The sequence below is a fragment of the Ursus americanus genome, chromosome 36, assembly GCF_024610735.1.
Source record: "Ursus americanus isolate L20-20 chromosome 36, mUrsAme1.1.p, whole genome shotgun sequence".
NCBI classification, from domain to species: domain Eukaryota; kingdom Metazoa; phylum Chordata; class Mammalia; order Carnivora; family Ursidae; genus Ursus; species Ursus americanus.
This window is the reverse complement of record NC_142162.1, coordinates 26,229,578-26,241,989: the sequence shown is the minus strand read 5'-3', so window position 1 is coordinate 26,241,989 and position 12,412 is coordinate 26,229,578. Positions and strand designations below refer to the sequence as shown.

Below are 12,412 nucleotides of genomic sequence, written 5' to 3'. Positions count from 1 at the left end.
GAAGAGTCACCTAGGATTTTCATAGCTAAAGAAGAGAAGTCAATGCCTGGCTTCAAAGCTTCACAGGACAGGTTGACTCTCTTGTTAGAAGTTACTGCAGCCGGTGACTTGCAGCTGAAACCAGTGCTCATTCACCATTCTGAAAATCTTAGGGCCCTTAAGAATTATGCTCAATCTACTCTGCCTGTGCTGTCTAGGGACAGCAATACCCGGATGACAGCACATCTGTTTACGACATGGTTTACTGAATATTTTAAGCCCACTGTTAGGACCTACTGCTCAGAAAAAAAGGTTCCTTTCAAAATATGACTGCTCGCTGAAGGTGCACCTGTCACCTAAGAGCTCTGTCGGAGATGTACAATGAGATTGATGCTGTTCTCATGCCTGCTCACCACTACGTCCATTCTGCAGCATGGATCAAGATGTCATTTCAACTTTCAAGTCTTACGATTTAAGAAATATATTTTGTAAGGCAAGTGCTGCTGTAGATAGTGATTCCTCGATGGATCTGGGCAAACTAAATAGAAAACTTTCTGGAAAGGATTTAATTCTAGATGCCATTAAGAACATTAATGATTCTCGGGAAGAAGTCAAAATACTGTCACTAACAGGAGTCTGGAAGAAGCGGATTCCACCCCTCAAGGATGACTGTGAGGGGTTCAAGACTTCAGTGGAGGGAGTAACTGCAGATGTGGTGGGAAGAGCACGAGAACTAGAATGGCAAGTGGAGCCTGAAGACGTGAGCGACTTGCTGCGATCTCAGGATAAGACTGTAATGGATGAGGAGTTGCTTCTTATGCACGGGCAAAGAAAGTGGCTTCTTGAGATGGAACCTACTCCTGGTAAAGATGCTGTGAAGATTATGAAATGACTACAAATGATTTAGAATATTCCATAAACTTAGTTGATAAAGCAGAGGCAGGTTTTGAGAGGGTGGACTCCAGTTTTGAAAGAACTTCTGTAGGTAAAATGCTATCAAACAGCATCACATGGAACAGACTTGTGCAAGGAATAGTCAGTCAATGTGGCAAACTTCAATGTTGCCTTATTTTAAGAAATTGCCACAGCCACCCCCTGGGTTCAGAAACCACCACCCTGAGTAGTCAGCAGCCCTCAGCATTAAGGCAAGACCTTCTACCAGCAAAAAAAGTTACCACTTACTGAAAGCTGAAATGATGGTTAGCATCTTTTAGCAATAAAGTATTTTTAATTAAGGCATATATGTTGGTTTTTTAGACATAATACTATTGTACACTTAATACTATTATGCGGTATATGTAAACTTTTATATGTACTGGAAATTCAAAAAAAGTAATTTGACTCACTTTATTGTGATATTTGCTTTATTGTGGTGGTCTGGAACCCAACCTGCAATATCTCTGAGCTGTGCCTGTAAAATGATGTATTAGTTTATAATTTTTACCTACAAAGTACAACAGACTTTACTGTTAAAGAAAGTTTTACATTCTACAGTGTTATCAGTTTGCCCAGTCAAAAGACTATCAACAGCACATTAACTATTTCTGTGTGAAATGACAGCTTTTGTACAAGGTATAAAATGTTATAAAGCAGAGAGGCAGCATATAGTCTTGGGTCCTTAGAGACCTAAAGTGGGTGAACTTGTCACCTTCTTTCCTATATGGCTATTTGTGTTAATAACTACAGATTCTAACAGATGGAGAAGGTACGTTGTATGCAAGGCGTTTTGGAGTTTGTTCTTACATTTACATTTCATATGTATTTCTGAAATGCACAGAGTTCATATTACTTGTAATAAAATAATGAAATTAAACCTCTAATGCTAGATTCAGGAAGAGCTGGAAAATGTTCCAACTTTCCTGCCCTAGGTGCAAAATTTTTTTTATAACATTCACCACTTAGTTATGTGTGTAATCTAAAGAAGACTATTGTGAGGGGCGCCTGGGTGGCTCAGTCAGTTAAGCGTCTGCTTTTGGCTCAGGTCATGATCCCAGGGTCCTGAGATCGAGTCCTGCATTGGGCTCCCTGCTCAGCGGGGCGTCTGCTTCTCCCTCTCCCTCTGCCTGCTGCTCTCCATGCTTGTACTCTCTCTCTCTCTCTGTCAAATAAATAAATAAAATCTTTAAAAAAAAAATAAGTTGCACACGGCCAACACCTCATCCAGTAGCCTGCTAGCGCTCACTCTGACAGCACATGTAGAGAGAGAAGCCGTTTTGCTCTTTACTAGGAATCTTTTATGCATGTCTCAATTAGAATAATGGCTGACACTTGCTTTTGGGAAGTGTTATGGTGTTTTGGGAAATTACATCCAAGTTTATCAGTACGTAGTATTTATGTACAAGTGTGTCTTCCCAGCTGGCTTTTAAGTCCTGGAAGTACAACCATGTCTTCTTTTTTATCCTGCACTATGCCTGGCACCTAAATTTTCAACAAATGTTAGGAAAATTGAACTGAATCTTAGTTTGCCTAACAGTCTCCTACTAAGGAAATCTAAGAAAAAACAACTTTTAAGTGCATAAATACTGTTTTCTGTCTGTTAAACTAAACTAGGTGAAGCTATCAGAGTTATAGCCAAGATTGAAACAGAGATCTTATTTTGAATATTGTTTTTATTATTAAATTCTGAAAGAGTATAGCATCTATAAGAGATGAAAAGATGCCATGAATCTCCTCAGGTTAATAAAATTCTGTAGATTTATACACATGCACGCAGAAACACACACGCACAAGGGTGTGTAAAAGTGGTGAAATTTGATGAGCTTTGTCGACTAGTAGTACGCGTGTCACTTCCTGTTTTTGGTGTTGTACTCTGGCTGTGCAAGATGTACCTGTTGGAGCCTACTGGCTGAAGAGGATTTCCCTGTACTATTTTTGTAATTTTCTGTGAATCTTTATTTCAGATTAAAAGTCGAAAAAAATGCTAGGCCAACATTTTCAGAAAAGTTAGATAGTGATTAAAAACATTTAGTTCTGTTGTGGCCACCTTATAATGTAAACAATTCTTTTTAAAGCGTTTTGAGAAAGGAGTATGTCTCTTGAGTGCGTAGGAGAATCTTAACCTTGAATTCCACCACAAGACTCCACTGGTAGGTGACCTAGTTCCTAGTTAATGGGAAACTAAGATAGCATCAGATTGGATAAAGAAGAAACCTTGGTGCCTTTGCACGTTATTGTCGCAGTAATGACACCCAGCAGTGTCACAGTAATACCTGGGTGTTATTATTCCCATTTTATGGAGATGTGGTTTAGACTTGTTGCCTGGGAAAACCCGTGGTGCTGGAAGTGGTGTCTGAACCCAACTTCTGACTCATTCAAAAAAGCCCAGGCTCTTGCCATTTTTTACCATCCTGCCTTCTTTGGAGAGGTGGCCACAAACACAACAGCCACTGTGAAATAAATACTAACATGACCGGTTAATAAAAATGCAGCAAAAGAACTAAAAAGTTATGTGAAGAATTATCAAAAATCTTTGTCAGTAATTAATAGAATCATGTGATCCTGACATAAGAACATAAAAGTATCTTTATTAGAGTGTCCCAGTTGTGTTAAGCATTGTTTAGCAAGCTGAGAAGACTAATAAAACCCATACATATCCACAGTGTTGGGGAGCCTGAAACTAAAATGTTTCACACAGTGTGCCGCAACGCTGCTGAAATCAGAGGATGTGATAGAGAGGAAATCCAAAGCTGACCAAGCTTCTTACTCATCTTGTTAGTATACTGTCCAGGTGTAGGAATGGGACTGTTTAAGCAGAGGTTACATCAAAAAGCAGGCTTGCCTCTTGCTCCAGGGGACTCAGCTCTTGTAGGATTCCCCTGACGCTGATGACATTGGAGTTAAATTCCTCAGAAGGCATAGCTAGGCTGTTAGGGAAGCAAAAACATCAGAGGTTGAGCTAGAGAGTGACAGGGGGGATCCTCCCATAAATTAGAGGGTCAGGGAAGGTCTCTCACTTTGTTTTGTTCTGTGCCTTCAATCCTTTGGCCTCCTGCTGCTGGTCTCTGGTATCCCCATCTTAGTAACAAACTTTTTATCTGAGGCCCAATGGCATGTGCTACATTTTCTAAGACATACGATAATATTATGACAAATGTAAGAAAATAATTCATAGTAAAAGGACATCTGGCATAAAAACTGTTTAGAATCATTCCCTTGGCAGCCCAGTGCATTTAGTGGTAGCGGTCTGAGTGCTCACACACGAGACAGGTGCTGCCTCATGGATGGGGCTCCCCCTGTCAGAAGGCATGCAGCTCGCTCGGTGAGAACCTCCATTTCCAGAGTCAGGAGAGGGGTTCAAGGTCTGCCACTTCTGTTCCCGTATGCTGGGTCTCAATCCATCCTCCTTTCTTGTGTGTTTTCTAACTTGGAAAGTTTGGGGAAGTCTGTGCTATAACATAGGTAACTTAAGTCAACAAAAATATGACCAGAACAAAATTCCTAGGTTTTATAACCATGCCTTTTCCAATTCCTTTTATCTTTTTAGTTTCCTTTGTTCCATTTATTTTTTTTTTCCTTTGGGAATCTTCCAATAAATATTATCACAAATATTTGTTCTCAAAATGTTTTTAGGGGCACCTGGGTGGCTCAGTCGTTAAAGCGTCTGCCTTCGGCTTAGGGCGTGATCCCGGGGTTCTGGGATCGAGCCCCGCATCGGGCTCCCTGCTCTGCTGGGAGCCTGTTTCTTCCTCTCCCACTCCCCCTGCTTATGTTCCCTCCCTTGCTGGCTGTCTCTCTCTCTGTCAAATAAATAAATAAAATCTTTAAAAAAAATGTTTTTAGAGTCACTAAAGGTTCTGCACTCATAATTCTAACAATAGGTTCCCTACCACCGTCACCAGGCAATTCTCAGGGCCCCAGCCGGGTGTCCTGCAATTCAACTCATTTTTGACACTATCCACCCAGAGATAGATGGCATCAAATTCCACAGGTTAACGACTCAATCCCAGAAGACCGCTCTCCACCTCAGATGTCAATCCCAGTACTTCTGACTGACCAATGACTATAATTCAGGGGTTCCCAGAACCCCTTCATTGGGTTTGATTGATTTGCTAGAGTGGCTCACAGGAGTTGGGAAAACCAGTTTTCTCACTAGATTACTGATTTATTACAAAGGATGTAACTCCAAAACAGCCAGATGGAAAAGATGCATAGGGCACGGTATGAGGAAGGGGTATGGAGCCTCCAAGCCCTCTCTGAGGGCACCACTCTCTCAGCACCTCCATTATGTTTACCAACCAGGAGCTCTCCAAACGCCATCCTTTTGGGTTTTTATGGAGACTTCATTATATAGGCATGATTGATTAAATCATTCACCATTGGTGATTGATTCAACTTCTCGCCCCTCTCTTCTTTCCTGGAGGCCATGGGGTAGGACCGAAAGTTCTCGCTCTCTAATCACAGGTTGGTTCCTCTGGTGACCAGCCCCTATCCATAGGTACTTTCCAAAAGTCACCTCATTAACAAACACCCAGTCGTGGTGGAAATGGGCTTGTAATAAATAACAAGAGAGCCATTTTACCTTTGTGGCTCTAACATGGTTTCAGGAACTGAGGACTACAGATCAAATATTATAACAGAAGATGTTCCTGTTGCTCCTTTTTCTCAGGAGATTTCAAGGGTTTGGGGACCTGTGAGCCAGGAACTATGGACAAAGACCAAATATATATATAAGAAATATACTTTGGTCATGCGATTGACCAAACTTATTTCTTATAAATCACAGCACTGCATTCATATATAAGATACTGTGTTAGACAGTATGATGAACAAGATCAGATGTGTGCCAGCCTTTGGAGCTTACATTCGGGGTGAGAGAAACCAACTAAATAATCAGAAATAACTATAAATCTACGATTGATAGCATTTGACCAACGTCTTCTTGTTGAGATGTTTTCTTCAGCATGCATCTAAAACAGCACACGCTTGGTTTTTCTCACTGGCCACTCCTTCTTGGTTTCCTTTAGTGAGTCTTCTTTCTAACTAAATGTTGGAGTGCCTTAGGCCTTTGTTCTTGGACCTCTTTGCTACCTACTCTCCTTAGATGGCACCCAGTCCTGTGGCTTTAAATACCTATTCATATCTATATGTTCCTCCCTAAACTCCCTAAGACTTTCAGTGTCCTAGTCCTCAAACTCTCTGCTTTCCATTTTAGTAAATGACACCACCACTTATTCACCCAGTGGCTCAGGACAGAAATCTAAATTACTCTTTATTCTTGGATACTAACAGGTAAGAGAAATGATGAGAGAATGAAGCCATAATCATAAAATTAAAAATCAGGAAAGTAAAGGGCAGTCTTTGCGAGATCGTTATCTAGATCATATCAGAGTTTTGGAATTTAAAGGCAAGAAAATGAGGGTGCCTGGCTGGCTCCATCTATAGAGTGTGCAACTCTTGATCTTGGGGTTCTGAGTTCAAGCCCCATGTTAGGTGGAGAGATTACTACAAAAAAAAAAAAAGACAAAAAAATGAAATATTTAATATAAACCAAATAAAGAGGCAGATTTCTTTGTGATAATTTGTATATGCACCCACACCACATACAGTTGAAGAATTTTTCAGGCCCCCCCAAAATTGTAAGAAAGCACAATGAACTTCTATCGACCCCTTCACCTTGATATAACAATGGTCAACACTGCTCGCTTATTTAAGCCGAACCATATAAAAATACTCCTTTTTGACAAAAAAATGGTCACATAGGTAGTTGAGACTGAATACATATTTTCTTTTTTTAAAAAAAATTTAATTAATTATTCGACAGAGATAGAGACAGCCAGCGAGAGAGGGAACACAAGCAGGGGGAGTGGGAGAGGGAGAAGCAGGCTCCTAGCGGAGGAGCCTGATGTGGGGCTCAATCCCATAACGCGGGGATCACGCCCTGAGCCGAAGGCAGACGCTTAACCGCTGTGCCACCCAGGCGCCCCTGAATACATATTTTCACATACAACACAAATTTCCTTTTGCCAAACCACCTGAAAGTAGGTTTTAGATAAGATGCTTCATTACATATCTTATAAAAACAAAGACTTTCTCCTACATAACTACAAACCCGTACCTCAACGGAGAAAAGTCAGTATTAATTCAATATCCTCAACCACCTAGAGTCCTTATTCAGATTCCCCTATTTGTACCATCCAGTTGTTATTGTTGTTTTTTTTAATCCTACCACAAAACTAATTTGTGAGTCTGGCGGCTTTCTCTTAATAAAATGACGATGTTTATTGTTAGCTTACTCCAGTTTTTTTCTTTACGGTCTAGCTTCTGACATCCGTGTTTGACAACAGCATCAAGACCTTTGGAGTAATTGAGAGTGATCCTTTTGACTGGGAGAAGACTGGAACTGATGGCTCCCTGACGACCACCACTACTTCCACCACCCCTCAGCTGCACACCCGCCTGACCCCTGCGGCGATCGGGTACGTCCTGCCCAGATTACTTAGCACTGGCTTTCTTAGGGGCACTATATTCGCAGAGATGTCTTTTATTTCCTCCAGATCCTTCACATGACAAAATGCTGAGACACAGGAGAAAGTCTGTGGATTTCCCTGAACTAACATTGCTTTTATATATGTCTTTGTTCGATTTACTTTTCTTAGAAAGTATTTATAGATCTTACTTTGAAATGAGAGCTTCAAGCTTGTATGACTTGTTAATGTCAGATTTACAATGGGTTTTCTTTGAAATGAGAAGGAGTTGTTTGCATTTACTTCTTTTTTCTTTCTTTTTTTTTTTTTTTTTTTTAAGATTTATTTATTTACTCGGGAGAGCGAGCCGGGAGAGGGGTAGAGGGAGAGGGATAAACAGAATCCCAAGTGGACTGTCCACCGAGCATGGAGCCCAGAGCAGGGCTCTCTCCCATGACCCTGAGATCGAGACCTGAGCTGAAATCAAGAGTTGAACGCTTAACCCACTGAGCTCCCCAGGCGTCCCTGTTTGCATTTACTTCTAAAGAATATATGGGACCCTGGGAAGAATGAGCCACAATTATACCTGACTATACTGTGTTTAAGTTTAGTGTGAACAAACATGTAGCTTGTTCCTCTAAGAAACTGATTTAACTTACAACGTGTGTTAGGAACGGGTTATGGTGTATTTCCGTCATCTCGTGTGTGTTTGTTTTCTCTACATGCATTAAATACAGTTGCTTTTGTTTGTTATTAAATAAACTGGGGGGGGGGTCGTCCTTTTTTTTTTTTTTCCTGGCCCATTTTTACCTGCTCTGGTTGCTTTAAAATGTTTGGTTAACTAAGAAAAAAGTAAATAGGGGAAAAGCATCATATAATTGGGACAGTTTATCACTAATCCATTGTTTTGATTCTATATTGAAAGTTGGGATCACTAGAGCTTATTGAATCAGAAAAGCTTACATGGACTCATTTAACTAGAGATGATATCCTTGATTAACCAGTCTGAGAGTTCGTAAGTGAGGGACTCTGACTAGCTAAATTAGAATCGTCACGGATGTTTGTTTAAAGTACTTGCTAAAATAAATAAATAAATAAATAAATAAATAAATAAATAAATAAATAAAATCTTTTAAAAAACAAACAAATGAGGAGATAATCCTAACACTGGCTGAGTGAATCACCCAGCTTTAGGTAAATTCTAGCAGCAGAGCTGGGGCCTGTCTAGAAATTTTGATTCTTGTTTTAGTGCCTCTGTCCTCATTCTCCTTTGTTGTTGGAAGTAGGTAAGTCTCAAACTTGTAGAAGTCCAGGTGATAAGGACTTCAGGGTAGCTGAAGTCAGTAGAAGACACTTTAAGTTCCCATCTCCCAATGTTTCCTCCTAAAATAAAACAATAACAAGAAAGGAAAAGTAAAACTCTACAAAAACCATGTCCTCAACGTAGTTTGAAGACAAAGGATACCTAGCCTAAACTCCATAATAAGTAAAAAGGAAACCCAAACCACCAACTTCGTTATGCTCCTGCCTCACTCAGCTCTGCCCCAAGGCTTTATAAAGGCAAATCAATAAAAACCAGGAGGAGGGAGAGAATTAGCAATAGGACTTAAGGTTGATTCTTAAGCCAACAGCAGAAAAACTAATCCCATCCTACAAATGTAATTGCTAGAAAGTGGTCAGGTAGCTCAGATCATGAACTACAGAGAGGTAAAAATAGGCATGATTCAAAACATATAGCTTCTGGAAGAAAGAAAGAAGAAAAAAGACAGAAAAGAAAGGAGAAATGCCTTTTATCAGTTGAGCAGTGAGGTATGTATTTGGGTCTAATCAGAAGAGAGAAACTACATAGTAATTTGAACAGGGGAAGATGATACAAGGAATTATTAGCTCTAACACAGAACTGGAGTAATGTGGGATAGACTAGTAGGAAGTAGAGAATACAGGAATAGCAAATATAAAGTATAACTCCTACTCCTGGGGCTGAGATTAATAAGCATCCAAGGAAGAGCTCCACCAACCCTGACCCCAGGGCTGAGGTCCTGAGCTTGTTGGGAGAGGGTATGTCCATATTGCTCACTGGATGGAAGGAAGTCACTCCAATGCCTGGTAGAATTTGCTGAAAATCTGCCCTCTGGAACTTAATGGAAATCTTCTCTGGGGTGACAGAGAAAGCTCTTTGCTTTCTTCTAGATAGTGGCGATTGCTCAGGGAAGCTGTTGGTTGCTGCTGTCTTTGTGCCGCAGGAAAGAGGTGCTGAAGATGCTGGGATGTGGCAGGATCCTTGTGCTGGGGAGAGCCACACACGCGGGCGAAACTTGCCAAGCTGCGCGCTGGAACTCAAAGCAGAACACTCTCCTCCTGCAGTGTCTCTCCAGTGCCCTCTACTGGTGAAGCTCCGGTGCTAGCTGGCAAAGGAGACTATGTGAAGGGATCAGATCTACTTTCACAGAACTGGCAAAAAGGATGAATTTCAAACTGAAGGCAATACACCAATAACCGCAGAAGGACAAAAGGGGAAATACAATTTAACTGCCCTCAAAAAGGAGAACTATAAAATCAGAGGATACTGTGTCTTTCTGACCATAAAAGCAAATAAAAATCCCCTAAATTGTTTGGACTTTACTGTATTGACACAAGAGGGCACTAACTAAACTACAAATCTCATGAAATACTCTAATACCACAAAAATGAAAAAGAAAAAGATTTCAAAGATCCATAAAATGTTATTTAAAAAAATCAGAAGAGAAGATCTAATTCATGCTAAGGAAATTCTCTCAGAGAAGCAGCCATGAAGAAGAAGAAAACTAAAATAAAACCCCAAGTGGAAGTTGAAGATAGGGATAACTACATTGAATCAGAAATTTAAAAACTAAGAACAGAAATAGACCACAAAGTAGAGGGGGATGGAAAAAAGGAAAAGGAGAAGAGAGGAAGAAATGAGAGTTGATGGAGGTCGGGAAAGAAATGGAAGAAAAAGGTGTCTTATAAGGTGCACAAAGGAGAGTAGACTCAAAAGAAAATTGAATAAAGTGCACTGAATAAAGTCCGAGGGAAAAAAGCCCTAAGAGAATGAAAATAAAATAAATCATTTAAAACGGCTAGAGGGGCGTCTGCGTGGCTCAGTCCATTAAGTGTCCAACTCTTGATTTCGGCTCAGGCCATGATCTCAGGGTGTTTGAATCGAGCCCCGCATCCATCCCCACACTTGGTGTGGAGTCTGCTTAAGATTCTCTCTCCGGCCTCTCCCCCCACCCAAAAAAAAACATTTAAAAGGACTAGAGAGAAAGTAGTGCAAATGGAATGCAGACAGAGGAAGGGTAGCACTCGTTCAAGTCCTTGAAGAAGGAAAACAAGACAATACCAATTTATGCCGAGAAACTCAGTTGCAAGGTGTGAAATAAGATAACAGGGGACTAAGAGCGTTTTAAAAGGTATATGTCCAAAGTACACCATTAGAACAAACAGGCAAACCTAAAATACCAAAAAAAGATAGAAAAAAAGTTTAGAAATGAGAGTGCAAAGAAGATCCATCTTATAGAGAAAGAAATATAGCAAATATAACAAAATACATATAATTATCAAAATCTGTGTCAGAGTTGAGACCAAACATATCATTCATAGCAATAAATATACATGGGCTTAACTCATCTATTAAAAAGATTTTCAGCTTGGCTTACGTAGTTAAATTCATATGCTATATATGTATTTTAGTAAATATTTCAGTAAGGGATGAACAAAGATATACTGGAAAAATGGGAGCCATAAGAAGAGATTTAATGATCCTGATATCAGACAAAAAGAATTCAAGCCCAAACAAAAAAAGTTAGAAAGATGGAAGGATACTTTTTAATGCTAAATGCTGCAGTTCACAAGTGGGACAAAGTACGGCGTTTATTAATATTTATCCCCGAGAATTCCATCAGTCACATTTAGGAAGCAACAACTACAGGAGATTCAGGGAGGCATAGCTAGAAACACACAAGTAATTGGAGTTCTTAATATGTAACTCAGTACAAGACAGATCAAGTGAAGAAAGAATAAGAAATAGACAAAAAATACGATCAGTAAGATAGATGTTATGCGTATTTCTTTAACTCTGCACCCTGATGATAGAGCTTGTGCCTTCTGCTCAGGTGCCTCTGGAACATAATAAAACATGAGCAGTTATTAGGTCGCCGAGAAAGCACATAAGTAGTTCCATAAAGCAGAAGTATTATACTATCTGATCACACCGCAATAAGAACTAGAAATTTCCAATGAAAACAAAAATGTCAAAGGCCCTTTCTTCTGGAAACTTAGAAACCTATCAACCTGCTCTTTTTTACATTTAAAACTAAGATCAGAGGGAAATTTGTGGTATTAAATAAGGAGCTACGTAATGTCAGTATGTCCTATTACTGATGGTACCAATGTTGTTAATCTGGCTAGGGTGATGTTAGCCAGGTTTCTCCAGCGTGAAGTTACTCTCTTTCCCTTTGTAAGTAATAAGTGTTTTGCGGGAAGATACTTTGAGACGATTCGAATAAACTTGTTTTTCATCATAATTTTGCCCACAAGTTTTAGCATCCGTCAGTGAATCTGCCTGAAAAGTATTAGGCCCACAGACCTACGATTTAAGAAGTGAATGAATTTGCTGACTTGTGAATTAAAATACTGATTCTTCAGCAAATCTTATCTGTAAAGGCCAGATAAATATCTTTTGCCCGTGCCGTCTATCACCACTACCACTGCCTTTCTAGTGCTAACGCAGCCACAGACAGTGTGTGAATGAAGGAGCAGGACTCTGTGCCATACCGCCTGATTTACAAAAATGAGCGAGCGGGTCAGATTTGGCCCACAGCCCTAGTTGGCCAACCCTTGCCTTAGTTTGTGGGGAAGGGAGTGTGAAAAGGATGTCCGTTCTTCCTACTTTTCTTGACATCTCTCTGATTCTTCCATACATGTCTTTATACTTCTTTCCCCTTAATCTGCTTCTGTAATTTATACCTGCAAACACCCAACACAGACCATGTGCTAATAATACTTTCACA

The 12,412-nt window shown here is 40.0% G+C and overlaps 1 protein-coding gene across 5 annotated transcripts in view; it reads left to right on the top strand.

Moving 5' to 3' along the window:
* The window catches only part of TTBK2 (tau tubulin kinase 2), a 134,035-nt gene that overhangs the window by 89,468 nt on the left and 32,155 nt on the right, over window positions 1–12,412 (top strand). For all 5 annotated transcript variants that reach the window (XM_045771667.2, XM_045771673.2, XM_045771688.2 and 2 more), the window contains one exon: window positions 7,237–7,394. In XM_045771667.2, the coding sequence (XP_045627623.2) occupies window positions 7,237–7,394 (158 nt within the window). The remainder of the gene's footprint in view (window positions 1–7,236; window positions 7,395–12,412) is intronic.